General features: G+C 50.7%; 4 protein-coding genes across 4 annotated transcripts; 2 read left to right on the top strand and 2 right to left on the bottom strand.

Moving 5' to 3' along the window:
- Positions 1–454: 454 nt before the first annotated feature.
- Positions 455–3406, top strand: PFLUO_LOCUS6775 (uncharacterized protein; the record flags this gene model as incomplete). The annotated part of the gene is made up of 2 exons (XM_073784351.1): positions 455–544; positions 602–3406. 2 exons carry the CDS (start codon positions 455–457, stop codon positions 3404–3406), a joined length of 2895 nt encoding a protein of 964 aa, XP_073640815.1.
- A 1665-nt stretch (positions 3407–5071) lies between these two features.
- On the top strand, positions 5072–5643 carry PFLUO_LOCUS6774 (uncharacterized protein; the record flags this gene model as incomplete). The annotated part of the gene is made up of 2 exons (XM_073784350.1): positions 5072–5253; positions 5313–5643. The coding sequence occupies 2 exons, from the start codon at positions 5072–5074 to the stop codon at positions 5641–5643; spliced, it is 513 nt and encodes a 170-aa protein (XP_073640814.1).
- A 1816-nt stretch (positions 5644–7459) lies between these two features.
- On the bottom strand, positions 7460–9174 carry PFLUO_LOCUS6773 (uncharacterized protein; the record flags this gene model as incomplete). Its single annotated transcript, XM_073784349.1, has 5 exons — positions 7460–8359; positions 8434–8508; positions 8568–8926; positions 8990–9059; positions 9112–9174. 5 exons carry the CDS (start codon positions 9172–9174, stop codon positions 7460–7462), a joined length of 1467 nt encoding a protein of 488 aa, XP_073640813.1.
- Positions 9175–9702: 528 nt separating this feature from the next.
- PFLUO_LOCUS6772 (uncharacterized protein) lies at positions 9703–11395 on the bottom strand (the record flags this gene model as incomplete). Its single annotated transcript, XM_073784348.1, has 2 exons — positions 9703–10424; positions 10483–11395. 2 exons carry the CDS (start codon positions 11393–11395, stop codon positions 9703–9705), a joined length of 1635 nt encoding a protein of 544 aa, XP_073640812.1.
- Positions 11396–12957: the final 1562 nt, after the last annotated feature.

Below are 12957 nucleotides of genomic sequence, written 5' to 3'. Positions count from 1 at the left end.
AGCCTGGCCGTGGAAACGCCCGCCACCCAGGCACGCGTTCAGCGGGGAACCTGTGGAACAAACCACTGTCGAGAACAGGAACTGTGGTGTGTGCGTGTATCTCCATGTGCGAGAAAACTCGTCCATGGATGATGATACGTCAGGATCGGCCAACGGTCTAGAATCCGTCCACGATCGGCTCGTCTGCTAATAATAAAGTCCCGAGGTGCTCCTCCACCTGAAACCCACTTTTCTTCCATTCTTGGGGCGCCAGTCTGTCTCACCTCGTTTCTTCTCGTTTCTTTTTTTTTCCCCTTTACCCTGCCTGTTCTTTGTCCTCGCGTTTTTGGTTTTTGCTGCTTCATATTGATTTTTTAATATATTCTTTTCGCCGGTCCCTCGCTCCCTTTCCCCACCACCACCGGCTCTGCCTCCATGCCGGATTGTCACTCGCTTCATCTGCCACATTGACGCAATGGATCCGCTCCATGCGACCTTGTGGTCCAGGGACACTGAAGGGACTGACCAGTTCCTGAAGCTGATCGCAAATCCCTTTCAGTCGGCCGTGGGTTTAGACCTGTCCTCCAAAAAACATTTGCGTCGACTAATCTTTGTCGCATAGTTCACGGTCAGCGCCGTCTGGGCCTCTCTGGGCACCTCCATTGGCATCTCGGTCCTCCTCACCCTCCTCTTCTCCCTTTTCCGACCCCGTCACTCTGTGGTCTATGCGCCCAAAGTCAAGCATGCAGATCAAAAACACTCTCCGCCCCCGGTGGGCAAGGGTTTCTTCGCCTGGATCAAACCCGTCCTGTCCACGCCCGAGTCCGAGGTGGTCGACACTGTCGGCCTGGACGCGGCGATCTTCCTGCGTTTCACTAAAATGTGCCGCAACATCTTCATCTTCATGAGCATCATCGGCTGCGCCGTCATGATCCCCGTCAACGTGGTCCAGAGCCACGGCAACAACATTACCACTGGCCTGTCCGTCTTCTCCAAATTCACACCGCTCTATATCACCAATCCCGAAGCTATCTGGAGCCAGGTTGTGTGTGCTTGGGTCTTTGATATTGTCGTTGCCTTTTTCCTGTGGAGAAATTATCGTGCTGTGCGGGATCTACGGAGAAAGTACTTCCAGAGCTCCGACTATCAGCGCAGCATGCATGCGCGGACCTTGATGATCACCGATATCCCTCCTCCTGACCGTTCGGACGAAGGTATTCTGCGGCTTAGCGACGAGGTCAACCCCACGGCTGCCCTACCCCGTGCCTCCATCGGCCGGAACGTCCGAGATCTGCCCCAGATTATCAAGGAGCATGAGGAGACCGTGCGGAAGCTGGAGAATGTGCTGGCCAAGTACCTCAAACGGCCAGATCAACTGCCTGCGAACCGACCTACGATGCGCCCACCCAGATCCCAGCGGAACCAGCTTCCCGATGGCAAGGTAGACGCCATCGACTACCTCACGGTGCGCATTCGGGTGTTGGAGGAGGAGATCAAACATGGCCGGGCCTCGATCGACCGGCGAAATGCCATGCCCTTTGGCTTTGCCAGTTGGGAGAAGATTGAGCACGCCCACGCCGTTGCATGGACCGCCCGTAAGAAGCATCCTCGCGGTACCACCATTCACCTCGCGCCCCGGCCAAGTGATCTGATCTGGGAGAACCTGTCCCTGTCCGGCAAGGCGCGCAAGTGGAAGAGGCTGGTCAATATGTTTTGGGTTGCTCTGTTGACGCTTGTGTGGATCGCGCCCAACGCCTTGATTGCTGTCTTCCTCTCCAATTTAGCGAATCTCGGTCTCGTTTGGCCGCGTTTCCAGACCTCGCTAAGCGCTCACCCGGATGTCTGGGCTGCGGTACAGGGTATCGCATCACCGGCCATCACTTCGTTGGTTTATCTGGTGCTGCCCATCATCTTCCGCCGGCTCTCTATCCAGGGTGGTAGTAAGACCAAGACATCTCGGGACCGTCATGTGTTGTCGCATTTGTACTCGTTTTTCGTCTTCAACAACCTGATTGTCTTCTCACTCTTCTCGGCTGCGTGGGGCTTTGTGTCTACGGTGATCCAAAAGAGCGACGACAGCGACGATAGCGCGTGGCAGGCAATCCAAGACGGTCAGATCTACAGCAAGGCCATGAACGCTCTTTGCACGGTGTCGCCGTTCTGGGTGACCTGGCTTCTGCAGCGGAACTTGGGTGCCACCATCGACCTGGTGCAGGCGATCAACTTGGTCTGGGTCTGGTTTTCAAAGACCTTCCTTGCCCCGACCCCCCGACAGGCTATTGAATGGACTGCGCCGCCAGCCTTCGACTACGCCAGCTACTACAACTACTTCCTCTTCTACTCGACTGTCGCGCTCTGCTTCGCCACTCTGCAGCCGATTGTTCTGCCGGTGACTGCGCTGTATTTCGGTATGGACGCCTTACTAAAGAAGTATCTGTTGCTGTATGTCTTCATCACCAAGAACGAGTCGGGGGGTACGTTCTGGCGAGTCCTGTTCAACCGTATGGTGTTTGCCACCATTCTTGCGAACGTCGTCATCGCCCTGGTCGCAAAGGTCATGGGCTCGTGGACCATGGTGTTCGCTGTGGTTCCTCTGCCCTTTTTGATGCTGGGATTCAAGTTTTACTGCTCCAAGGCCTTCGATGCAGATTGCAAGTACTACAACCGTGCCGACCTGAACGACGCCGAGGCGCTTGGAGGTGTGGGCAAGCTCAGTAAGAAGGCGGCCGACCGGCTCAACTCCAAGTTCGGGCATCCGGCACTGTACAAGCCTCTCATCACGCCCATGGTGCACGCCAAGGCCGCCGCGGCGCTGAAAGATATCTACCAGGGTCGACTGGAGCACGGCGACACGGGAGGCGAGTACTCCGACATCGCCATGGACCGGATGATGGCCTCGCAGCCCGGCAAATCCGCAGACTCGGCCCCATTCGAGGTCGTCCCCGAGAGTCAACTGGATTTCTCGTACTTCAAGGACCGACCGGACTTCCGCGACGAGTTCGGCGGCGGCATCTACGGCCGATCAGAAGATCTGATGACGGAGCGCTCCCAGACCCCGCGCAGCACCTTGGGCGGAGAATGGTCGCCCTCGTCGTCGCGTGCCTCGTCTCCAGCACCATCCCTGCCATCGATGGCTGGACTGAAAATGCACGAGGGTTACGAAATGCCTTCCTCCGAGGCTGCCCCTCTGGTCCACCCGGCTTTCCGTGTGCCGCATTCGCGGAGCAACAGCGGGGGCGCGCCCGGTGGTTTCTATCAACAGTCAAACGAGAGCGAGACCAGGCTGTTGAGTCAGGCTCAGGGTCCTGCACAGAACGAACCGGGGACATTGGATCGCTGGCACACAGGCGGGTATGGGCCTGTGGGCCAGGAGGAAGAAGAGCCTTCATCGTACACCTCCTACGAGCCCTATCGTGCGCCGCGGTAGATTTTGCGGAGTCGTTTGAAAAAAACCATCTTGCACATAACTTGTCTTCGTGGAGTCGAACAGCACTCTCTTTAGATACGAGATCACGATCTAGTCAATATTGCCAATTGTACATTTATGTTATTAACTCACTACACGACCAATGTTTGTCCGTAGAAGTCAGTCCAGCTTTGGTTCCTCAGGCCGTAAACAAACAATCAATGTTTGCTCCCCTTATCGTTATCAGCTCCCCCAGCTCTCTCTCTTGGCCTCCCCAGCTCCATCTTGTTCCTCTCACCTACTCTCTCTTACGCCGAACCCCAATCAATCAGTCAACCTCACGCATCCGAGCGTGAGTTTGGCCTGTGTCATCACCACCTCCGATCGCGGTTCGGTCGTATCTCACCGCCGCCTGCCTGACTCCCGCATCGAACGGCCGAGGGACCGTGCGGGAGGGGAAGGAAGGCAGTTCGTTGTTCACCACCCGGCAGCTGCGTTCGTTATTCTCAGCTTCCAGGATATGGGGTGGTGGTTGAAGGAACACAAGACGCACACGACACAGACTTGAGAGTGATACCTAGCCACCGAATCTACTCTTGAGGCGGCACGCGCAAACATCAAGCCGGGAAGAAACGCCAACCAACTCGCCTCTCATCAATCAAGACCAGACCAAACCCAAAAGCTTCAGACAACTTAAATAAGCCCTTTCGCCCCTGGGCATCACACCAGAAAGAAAAAAAATGGCGTGGTACTCCATCCTCCCAGCAGAACTAATCCACCTCGAAAGCTGGGCCGCGCGGATCTTCGTACGTTCGTTCCAAAAGTCCCTACCCAGGGACCGACCTCCTACCTCGGTACCTTCACTGTATATGAACGAGATAACTAACTCATGCCCGCGAATGCACAGTTCGTCCTAGGCCTCATAACTATTGTCCCCTGGGGCGTTCTTCTCGTCTTCGACGCAGCCCTGTACCTCTACCACTGGCTGCTCTATGAATTCCCCGTTGTCGGTGGTCGCGCGCGCGGGCAGCAGCGTCCTCGTGCACCCAGCTTCAATGAGGGACCTGTGAGGATTTTGGGGTTGAGTGGGATTGATGATGCGAACGATGAAGAGGTTAAGGGCGAGGAAGGGCTGCATGCAGAGGGAAAGGAGGAGGATATTGATCATCGCTATGAGAAAGAGAATTTGTCTCCTGGGCCCCAGGTTGTGGCTGATGGGGAAGTCAAGCGGAGACTCTCGTCGAGGTCTTCATGATTATTTTGCTCTTTGTTCTAACTTTTTTTTTTTGCGTGTTGAGGATTGATCGTTCGGGGGATGGAGTTTGCGGTTTTTGTACTTTTCTCCATATGCGTGCGTGTGTGTCCCGGACGCCTGACGTGCTTCTTGATTGAGATGACCGAAACCTCATCCGAGGACATTATTATCTCGGACGACTGACATGACGTAAATATATGATATGATTGTTTCTGTACTAGTTAGTTGTTCTCGATCCTATGCCTGATGAGTCTCCGATTCCCTTATTAGGAAATAGACCACGAACCCTCGAGTTTGACTTCTACAAACAGTCTCCCTCTCTCCCCTAATCCCGTCCCTTTCTCTTATTCATGTCTTTAATTCCATAACTGCTTTGAAAAGAATTCACATCTCCCATAATACTTTTGTATACTGAACATCAACCCTCATCGATGGCACCTATCCCCTCCTCTGTCCTCAACACCAACACCGTCCTCGTGGCCCGAGAACTCCGCACCAAGGGACTCAACAAGGGAGAGCGAGCTGCATTTATCTGCTTGATAATCCTCCTGTCTCTCACAGCCATATGGGCGTTCTACCATCTTCTCTCCTGCATGGCATGGAGCATATACACGTACGTACATTCCACCCAACCCATCCCGAAAGACCAATATCTCACAAAATCAGCTACAGGCTGGCGAACCGCACTCTCCGAGGAACTGTATGGTTCCTCAAGTTCATTCGGGGCTGCTGTTTCCTCTTCTATGCGTACATGCTCTCTATCGCTCAGAAGGCCAAGGCGAGGATAAATGGTGGCACTGCTACGGCCGGTGGTATTTCTAGCCCTGGCTCTAGCGTGACCAGTTTGCTTCCGTCGGAGGCTACTGTTAATACTCCCGCTCGGGTTAAGGCCCCGGCGCCGACTTATTCGCGTGGCAGGTTTCCTACTCGCAGTAAGGCAGTGTATGAGCTGGAGGATGTTGTTGGTCTTAATCATTATGTTAAGCCTTATTTTCGTGCTTGAGGGGGAGGGTGACGGGGAGGGTGAATTTGAAGTTATATGTGGTGTTTGGAGTTATTCTGTGGATTTATTTTCGTTTCTATGGAGGTTGTTTTGTTCGTCTGCCGATTGTGGCGTTGCCAGACTGAGAAAGAGATTATAGAATGGTTGGGATATAGAGGGTTACTGGTGTATTTCCTTGTTTTGTTGGAGATTCCTTTTGCTCTTGACTTACGTCAATGTACGCTTGCTCTGCTATTGCAATCGATAATGTTCCATTTCCTCTGTAGTCTAAGAGGATATTCGTGGTCTACTATACCTATTTGGGCAGGCGCCTTCTATCCCAAATGTCTTTAGTAGATTTGATGTCCAGCCTAGGATTACATTCTCCCAATTAATCAGGGAAAGTAGCTAGAGGACCCATCATATCATGAGCTGATTTTCTCACTTTCTTCCCCGGAGATTGACGCGCACAGATTTTAAATGACCAACAGATGACCATACCTCCTGCACCCTCTACGTTCTGCACCATTTTCGCAACGCACAGAGTCACGTCCATAACAATAACGCATACTCCTCCCACCTCAATACCACCAACCCCACGAACAAAAGCAAAGCCAACAACTTCACTGTCTCAACCTCATTCCAGTGTCGACTCAACCAATTCTCTAACTTCACCCGCCATATATACTGGCCGCTGTCTTTAAGCGCAGATCGGAGACCTGGAAGTCCGTCAAGGCTGCGGGTATTGCATTCTTGCTGGTATGTTTGCATCTTCCCGGCACTAACAGTTTTGGCGGCAGAGTGAGCTAGTGTCTGGCGGTCTTTGAGATAGGGCTTGGTTTCGTTGGTTTCAGGATCGGTTGTTAGGGTCAATAGCGGGACGCCATAGCCGCAGGAGGTTTGGACCTAGATAGATTGTTATACAGAGTCAAATCAGTGTGATGGGTGACATCTCCAAGACGGATTACGTTCGGGATATGTAACAGTCTTAACAAAGAGACTGGTTTATCCTCGAGCGAAACGTCACGGCAGAGGCAGATGCTAACCTTGAAAACATCAAGATTAATAATAGCACGCGCCCCCACAACCTCAGGCTTTCCCATGCGCTGTGAATATCTAAGGAACTCGGGCTGATCCCACTCGATCACCGAACCGGTACAGAACAGCCGTAGGATACGAGGAGACGCATCAAACGAGCAGAACATCACGGTAACGCGACCATTTTCGCGCACATGGGAGATAGTTTCGCAGCCAGACCCGGTTGAATCGATATACGCTACCTGGTTTGGACCGAGGATCGCAAGGCAAGCATCTGGTAAGCCTTTTGGAGATAGGTTAACATGTCGGCCACGCAGAGGAGCGGAAGCCACGAAGAAAACTTTTTGGCGTAGAGCCCAGTTTCCCAGATTGTCTGGGATGGACTCGTAGAACTTGGGCATGGCTATTACTTGGTGACGATGGGAAGATTACAGAGAGGAGTTGTGAAATTCGGGCTAGTGATAAATGTAATCAACCCGCTTCCGCCTCCCCTCATCTCCCTCGAAAGGCGCACCTAGATGAGCGTGATTCGAGAATTTGACCCACATACCGTGACATGAACCCTCTAGTTAGTTAGACCGCTCTTATAAGACATTGATTTTTCTAGTAGTAGTAGATAAGCGTGGTTCGAAAAACACCTGCTCGTCGTTCGAAAAAGCATCATGTGACTTCGAACCACGCTCACCTAGAACCCGCCTTCTTCCTTCTTCCTCTCTGTTTCTGGAGATTGGCAAGGAAAAATGACGGTAAGTCATAATGTTCACTTTGGTGACAAAAAATACGCTTCCCATTCAAAGATTTAGAATTCGTCCACACTAATTAGGACACTCTTTGTTTCCAAGTAGTGATCGATGCTGACGGTATAACCCTCACGACCGATGCCACTCGCCTTGTAACCTCCAAAAGGCATGTCTAGAGCTCCGGTCGGGCTAGTGCAGTTCACGCCAACTCTGCCAGCTTCCAATTTCTTCGCCATCCGCAAGGCTCGACTAACATCCTTGGTGTAGACAGCGGCGTAGAGACCATATTCAGTATCATTAGCTTTTGCGACGACCTCTTCCTCGGTTTTGAAAGTGTTGATGTGCACGACTGGTCCAAATATCTCCTCTTTCATTGGTCGCGTATCTTCAGGGGTTTCGAGGAACACCGTCGGCTGAACGAAATAGCCAGTCGTGTGCTCTGATGGTTCCGATCCTAACGCCATTTTGCCCACCTTTTTTGCCTCTTCGATATAGCTCTGGATCTGTTCGTACTGTATTTTATCTGCCTGCGGGCCATGGTTTGTGCTCTTGAGAAGAGGATCACCACTCTTGATCTGAGAAAAACTCTGTTTGAACAGTTCGATAAATTTCGGTGCGATGGACTCTTGAACGTAGATTCTGGAGTTGGCCATGCACACCTGTCCACTGTTCCATTGCACACTGTGCTTGGTCTGCTCCACAGCCTTTTCGATATTGGCGTCTTCAAAAATAACGGCTGGAGTTTTGCCTCCCAGCTCCAGAATGACATTCTTCAGATTCGACTTGGCGGCTGCAGCTGTGATAATACGACCGGTTCTTCCAGAGCCAGTAAAGCTCAACACGCGGACATCCATGTGGTGTGAGAGCACTTTTCCAGAGATGTGTCCATGGCCGGACAAGATGTTGATTACACCAGGTGGGAATCCAACTTTCTCGATGAGAGTTGCAATCTTTGCAGACTAAAAAAACCATAGTTGATGCAATGAGCAATCTGCGGCGACGAACATAACGAGATTCGCATTCCTCGACTTACAGTGAGCGGAGCCTTCTCACTACTCTTGACCACGACTGTATTACCTGCCATCAAAGCAGGGGCTGCTTTGTTAACCTTTAGTCTGTCAGTATTTATTCCAATCTTCTTTGAGAATTGGGGGACTTTGCTCATACTAGGAACATGACTGGAACATTCCAGGGAATGATGGCAGCCACAACACCATAGGGCTGGCGCAGAGTCATATTCACAAATCCCGGAGTATTCAAGCTAGAGGTTCCCAGAGCCTGAAAACCAGCCTCGGCATAGTGATCCAGAGAATTTGCCGCCATGGAAGACTCAATATACTCAGAGACCGGGCGGCCCATCGATAAAGCCTCTAGCTCAGCCAACTCATCGTGTGACTCGCGGATAAGAGTGGCCAACTTCTTGAAGTACACTCCTCGCGCCTTCGGCGAGAGAGCCGACCATGCCGGAAATGCAGCTTTGGCAGCCGCAACAGCAGCATCTGTATCAGCCTCGCTTGCCTCCGAGACTAGACCATTTGAAGATTAATGTCAGGACTCATGAAAGATTCTCAGGTCAAGACAAGAGGTACCTTGCACGAACTTCTCGCCTGTTGCGGGAGAAGTCAAGTCGAACTTGCCTCCATCGGAGGCTTCCGTGAACTGTCGTTGGGTTCAGCATGGATTGGATAACGTATCTGCATCTTGCACAAACCTTTCCATTGATGAAAAGGCGCGTCTCAAAAGACTTGACCTTGGGCTCCTGGGTGATACTCATAGTGTTCTTGTGGCGAGTCTGTAAGGGATCAGCAAAATTGCGGATGCAAGCGAGACTGACTTACGATCCGACGCAACTATTAATGTCAAGTTCCAAAACTGTCCTCGATACAAACGATTTTCGTGAAGTTGGGTTCGTAAAAATTGTAAAGTTCCGCTTGCCGCAGCTTCGGACGGATATTTCCGATCCCTTTTAAGTCCGGGCGGATCACGACTCCCCACGCGAAGTGGGATAAAAGACGTTGACTCGTGTGGGGCACACTCAGGAAGCAGGTAAGGCAACTTCCTGGCACAGTGAGTGCTCTTCCCGCATTTAGTTTGGTGTTATGGGGACTTTAGCGTTAGACACGTGTACATGTTACTGGTTTGTAGAGACAACAACAGGGGGCCTTCCTCATTGAGGTCAACACTATACATACGCTTATGATATAATGATAGATTGCTAGAATGCGTTTACTACATTCGGAACACGCTCTAACGTTATTAACCTTGAGCTGATTCGGCAACTAAGTTTGCCACTGATTCGATTCTAGCTGTACTCGAGTTGCCAGTCCAGTGGTTTCTGGGCCGCTTGAACAGGACCAATTTCACCTCCTGGCGCTCGTCGCTTCTGCCAAGTCTCGATCTCACGATGGTCCACAAAATTTCCATGTAATCCCAAGCGGAGCTTCAGCGGTAGGTGAATCGTCGCAATCGGACCTGCAGCTACATGGAGCGCGTCGACGATCACAATATCGTTTCGAAGAACATCAAGACGATTGACAAAGGCAATCAGCCATCCTTCTCCTTCTTCCCCGCCCTGCTTAGGAATGAAAGTCGGTTCTTGGAAGGTAGAGCATGGACCCGCCCAAAGCACATCCTCGGTCTGGCCATTCCAGGTATAATGCCCCAGGCAATTAAAGAGTCCTCCAGCCGGTGAGCCGCATTTTGCCGCATCGTATTCTTTCGTCGGGTCAATGCGGGCCTGCCAAAAATGATTATATTTCTTTGTGACGAATCGATCGTCGATTCTGGAAAACTCTCCCGAGGTATTCCACCGGACTGCTGGCCTAACGTGAGATCCCGTCCCAGCAGTCGGATCCAATATCCAGCGATGGGTAATGCTCTGCAGTTTATTTCGAGCTCCTAGATTACTGGCGCCTTCTTCGTCCGGTGGGAAGAAGAAGAAGACGTTTCCATCGGCTACTGTGAGATCAAAGATGACGTGGCCGTCATCGTTTTCGTAGCAACCAGCTACGTGTCCATGAAAGGCTACAGTACGTGTCAGAAGCTACCTAGATAGTTATTGTTAAAAGAAAGGAGGTCTTACCGTTCTCTGCCTGTAGCCAGACAATATCTTCGGGTTTGCCACCTCTTCTTGGGACAATTCCATACCATTGACTCTCGTTCGGGTCCCACGCCCAGTGATTACCACCTTTCTTCAGACGATCGACCGAGCATTTTAAGGGTGTGAGGGGAAGAACAACGTAGTTCTTTGAGATGCCACAATCGTGTATCATCCCGCAGAACGGAGACTTATACCATGTCTCCTCGGTCTTCCTTCCGTCGGCGTCGATTGTGTAAACGACGATGTCGCAGGAGGCGTCGTTGCCATCACCTCCGGCCTCGTACGCAAAGCAAATCATCTCGCGTGTTTCTGGATCAAATTTTGGATGTGCCGTGAAAGTAGGAGATCTGACTTGCCCTTCGAAGTCATAGCGACCAATGGTCTCCAGGGTGACTGGGTCCATAGCATATGGAGGTCCATCTTCCTTAGTGGCTAACAGCATCCCTCGCCAGAAGGTAATGTTGGTGTTTGCCACAGTACGAATAACTCCCTTCACGGATTCTGAATCGGTATAAGGATTGCGGTATTTGCCGAACAGACTCTTTCGAGCTGCAGTCTCTACATGAAAGCGATCTGTTTTCGCATAACGCTGTTTGAAGTCCGCATGACCGTTTTGAATCCGAATAGCCGTGATACTTCCGTCTCCACTGAAATGGATATCTTCCTCAAAAATTGGCGGGTATCTGTGATCTGGTTGTATCCTGTAGAAAGTCCCATCGATCTCCGAGGGAATCTCGCCGTCGACTTCGAGATCCAGGATATCGCCCTCCAGTCGACATGGCGCGTTAAACGTTTCGAATACAGGCGTATTCGGGTATTTGACTTGTTTGCCCGTCTTCCGACCCTCAACATAGGGATAATCGATCGACTTTGCCACGTCGTAGATATGAGCCATGTCTCTAGTTTGATTTAGCTGGCAACTTTTTGTATTGGAAAATGATTATGAATTACGATCTCATATCATACCCTCAGCTACTAGATCGGAGTCTTCTATCCGATGGCAGAAGCCGTTGTGATCCCATTCGACTTCTCGGTATATTGCTTCCGAGCTTCATCTCGCGCCCGGCAAGCGCTATCCTTAGAAATGCCGAGGGAGTAGAAGCGCTTTCCCTACAATTTAGAAACCGTGGAAATTTCTTAATATTGGTTAATTTTTACAAGACAAGAACATCATTCTATTCTACCTTGCAAAGTGGTTTCCTTTATTGTACCGAGCAAGCACAATCATGGTTTCTAAAGGCACCATTGCAGTCGAAGAAGCAGTTATCAGCCCCGGCACAGCATGGCTTCTGAATGAATCCCAGCAAATTTTAACTCCAGGAAATGCAAGCAAACAATCGATTGAAGCTCACAAGGCCCGTCTTATGGACATTTGTGGATCTCGCTTGCAATCAATGGACGCGGAGGGTGTCGAGTACATGCTACTGTCCCTTACTTCCCCGGGATGCCAAGGTATACATGACCAGGAACTAGCAGTGAAGTCAGCCACTGAGTTTAACAACTGGCTGGCTGGGGAGGTGGCCAAAAACCCCAGTCGCTTTGGTGGTTTGGCAGCGCTCTCAATGCACGACCCTTCCCAGGCTGCAAGGGAGCTTGAAAGAGCTGTCAAAGAACTGAAATTCTTTGGTGGCATCCTCAATGACTATCAGGTCACCGGTAAAGATGGCTTACAGAAGGAGTACTACGATACTACACTTTATGATCCATTCTGGAAAAAGGTTGAAGAACTGGATGTGCCAATCTATTTCCATCCCCGATATCCATCAGCAAAGGAACTCTCGACTGATGACTCCGCATATGCATCGCGCATGCATTTGCTTGGTGCCGGTGTCCAGTTCCATCTTGATCTTTCATTTCACGTCTACGCTATGTGTGCTTCAGGTGCGCATGGTACATTCTAAAGTATTAATTCAAATGCTAACAGAAACGCGAAGGCATCTTTGATCGGTTTCCTGGTGTGAAGATAGTAGTGGGTCATCTTGGCGAGAAGTACGTTTAAACCTATCCTATTTCATCAAATGCTCTTCCTCACAACCAATCTCAGCATCCCATTCAATTTGTGGCGAGCATCGCACTGGTATAATAAGCCAAGTAAAAAGAGCGCTCGTCCTTCGAAGCAGGACTATAAATATTACTTTCAACACAATGTTTTCATTACGACTTCGGGGAATTTCTCGACGTCTGGGTTGAAGTTCTGCATAGAAGAGCTAGGCCAAGAGCGGTGCTTGTACTCAATTGGTAAGCGATAATTACATATTTAAATAGTCCCTTGAGGAAGCTAATTCGAATATAGATACTCCATATGATCAAATTGAAGAGGCTCAGGCATGGTGGAGAACCGTTGATATTGATCCCACTGCGAAGGAAATGGTGGCAAGGGGCAATGCAATTAAGCTATTCAAACTACCGCTGGAGGCTTAGGACACATGCTTTAACAATTTTGATGGCATTCACATA

The sequence above is a fragment of the Penicillium psychrofluorescens genome, assembly GCF_964197705.1.
Source record: "Penicillium psychrofluorescens genome assembly, chromosome: 4".
In the NCBI taxonomy this organism is placed as follows: domain Eukaryota; kingdom Fungi; phylum Ascomycota; class Eurotiomycetes; order Eurotiales; family Aspergillaceae; genus Penicillium; species Penicillium psychrofluorescens.
Note: the sequence above shows the minus strand (reverse complement) of the source record. Positions and strands in the feature narration are given on the sequence as shown.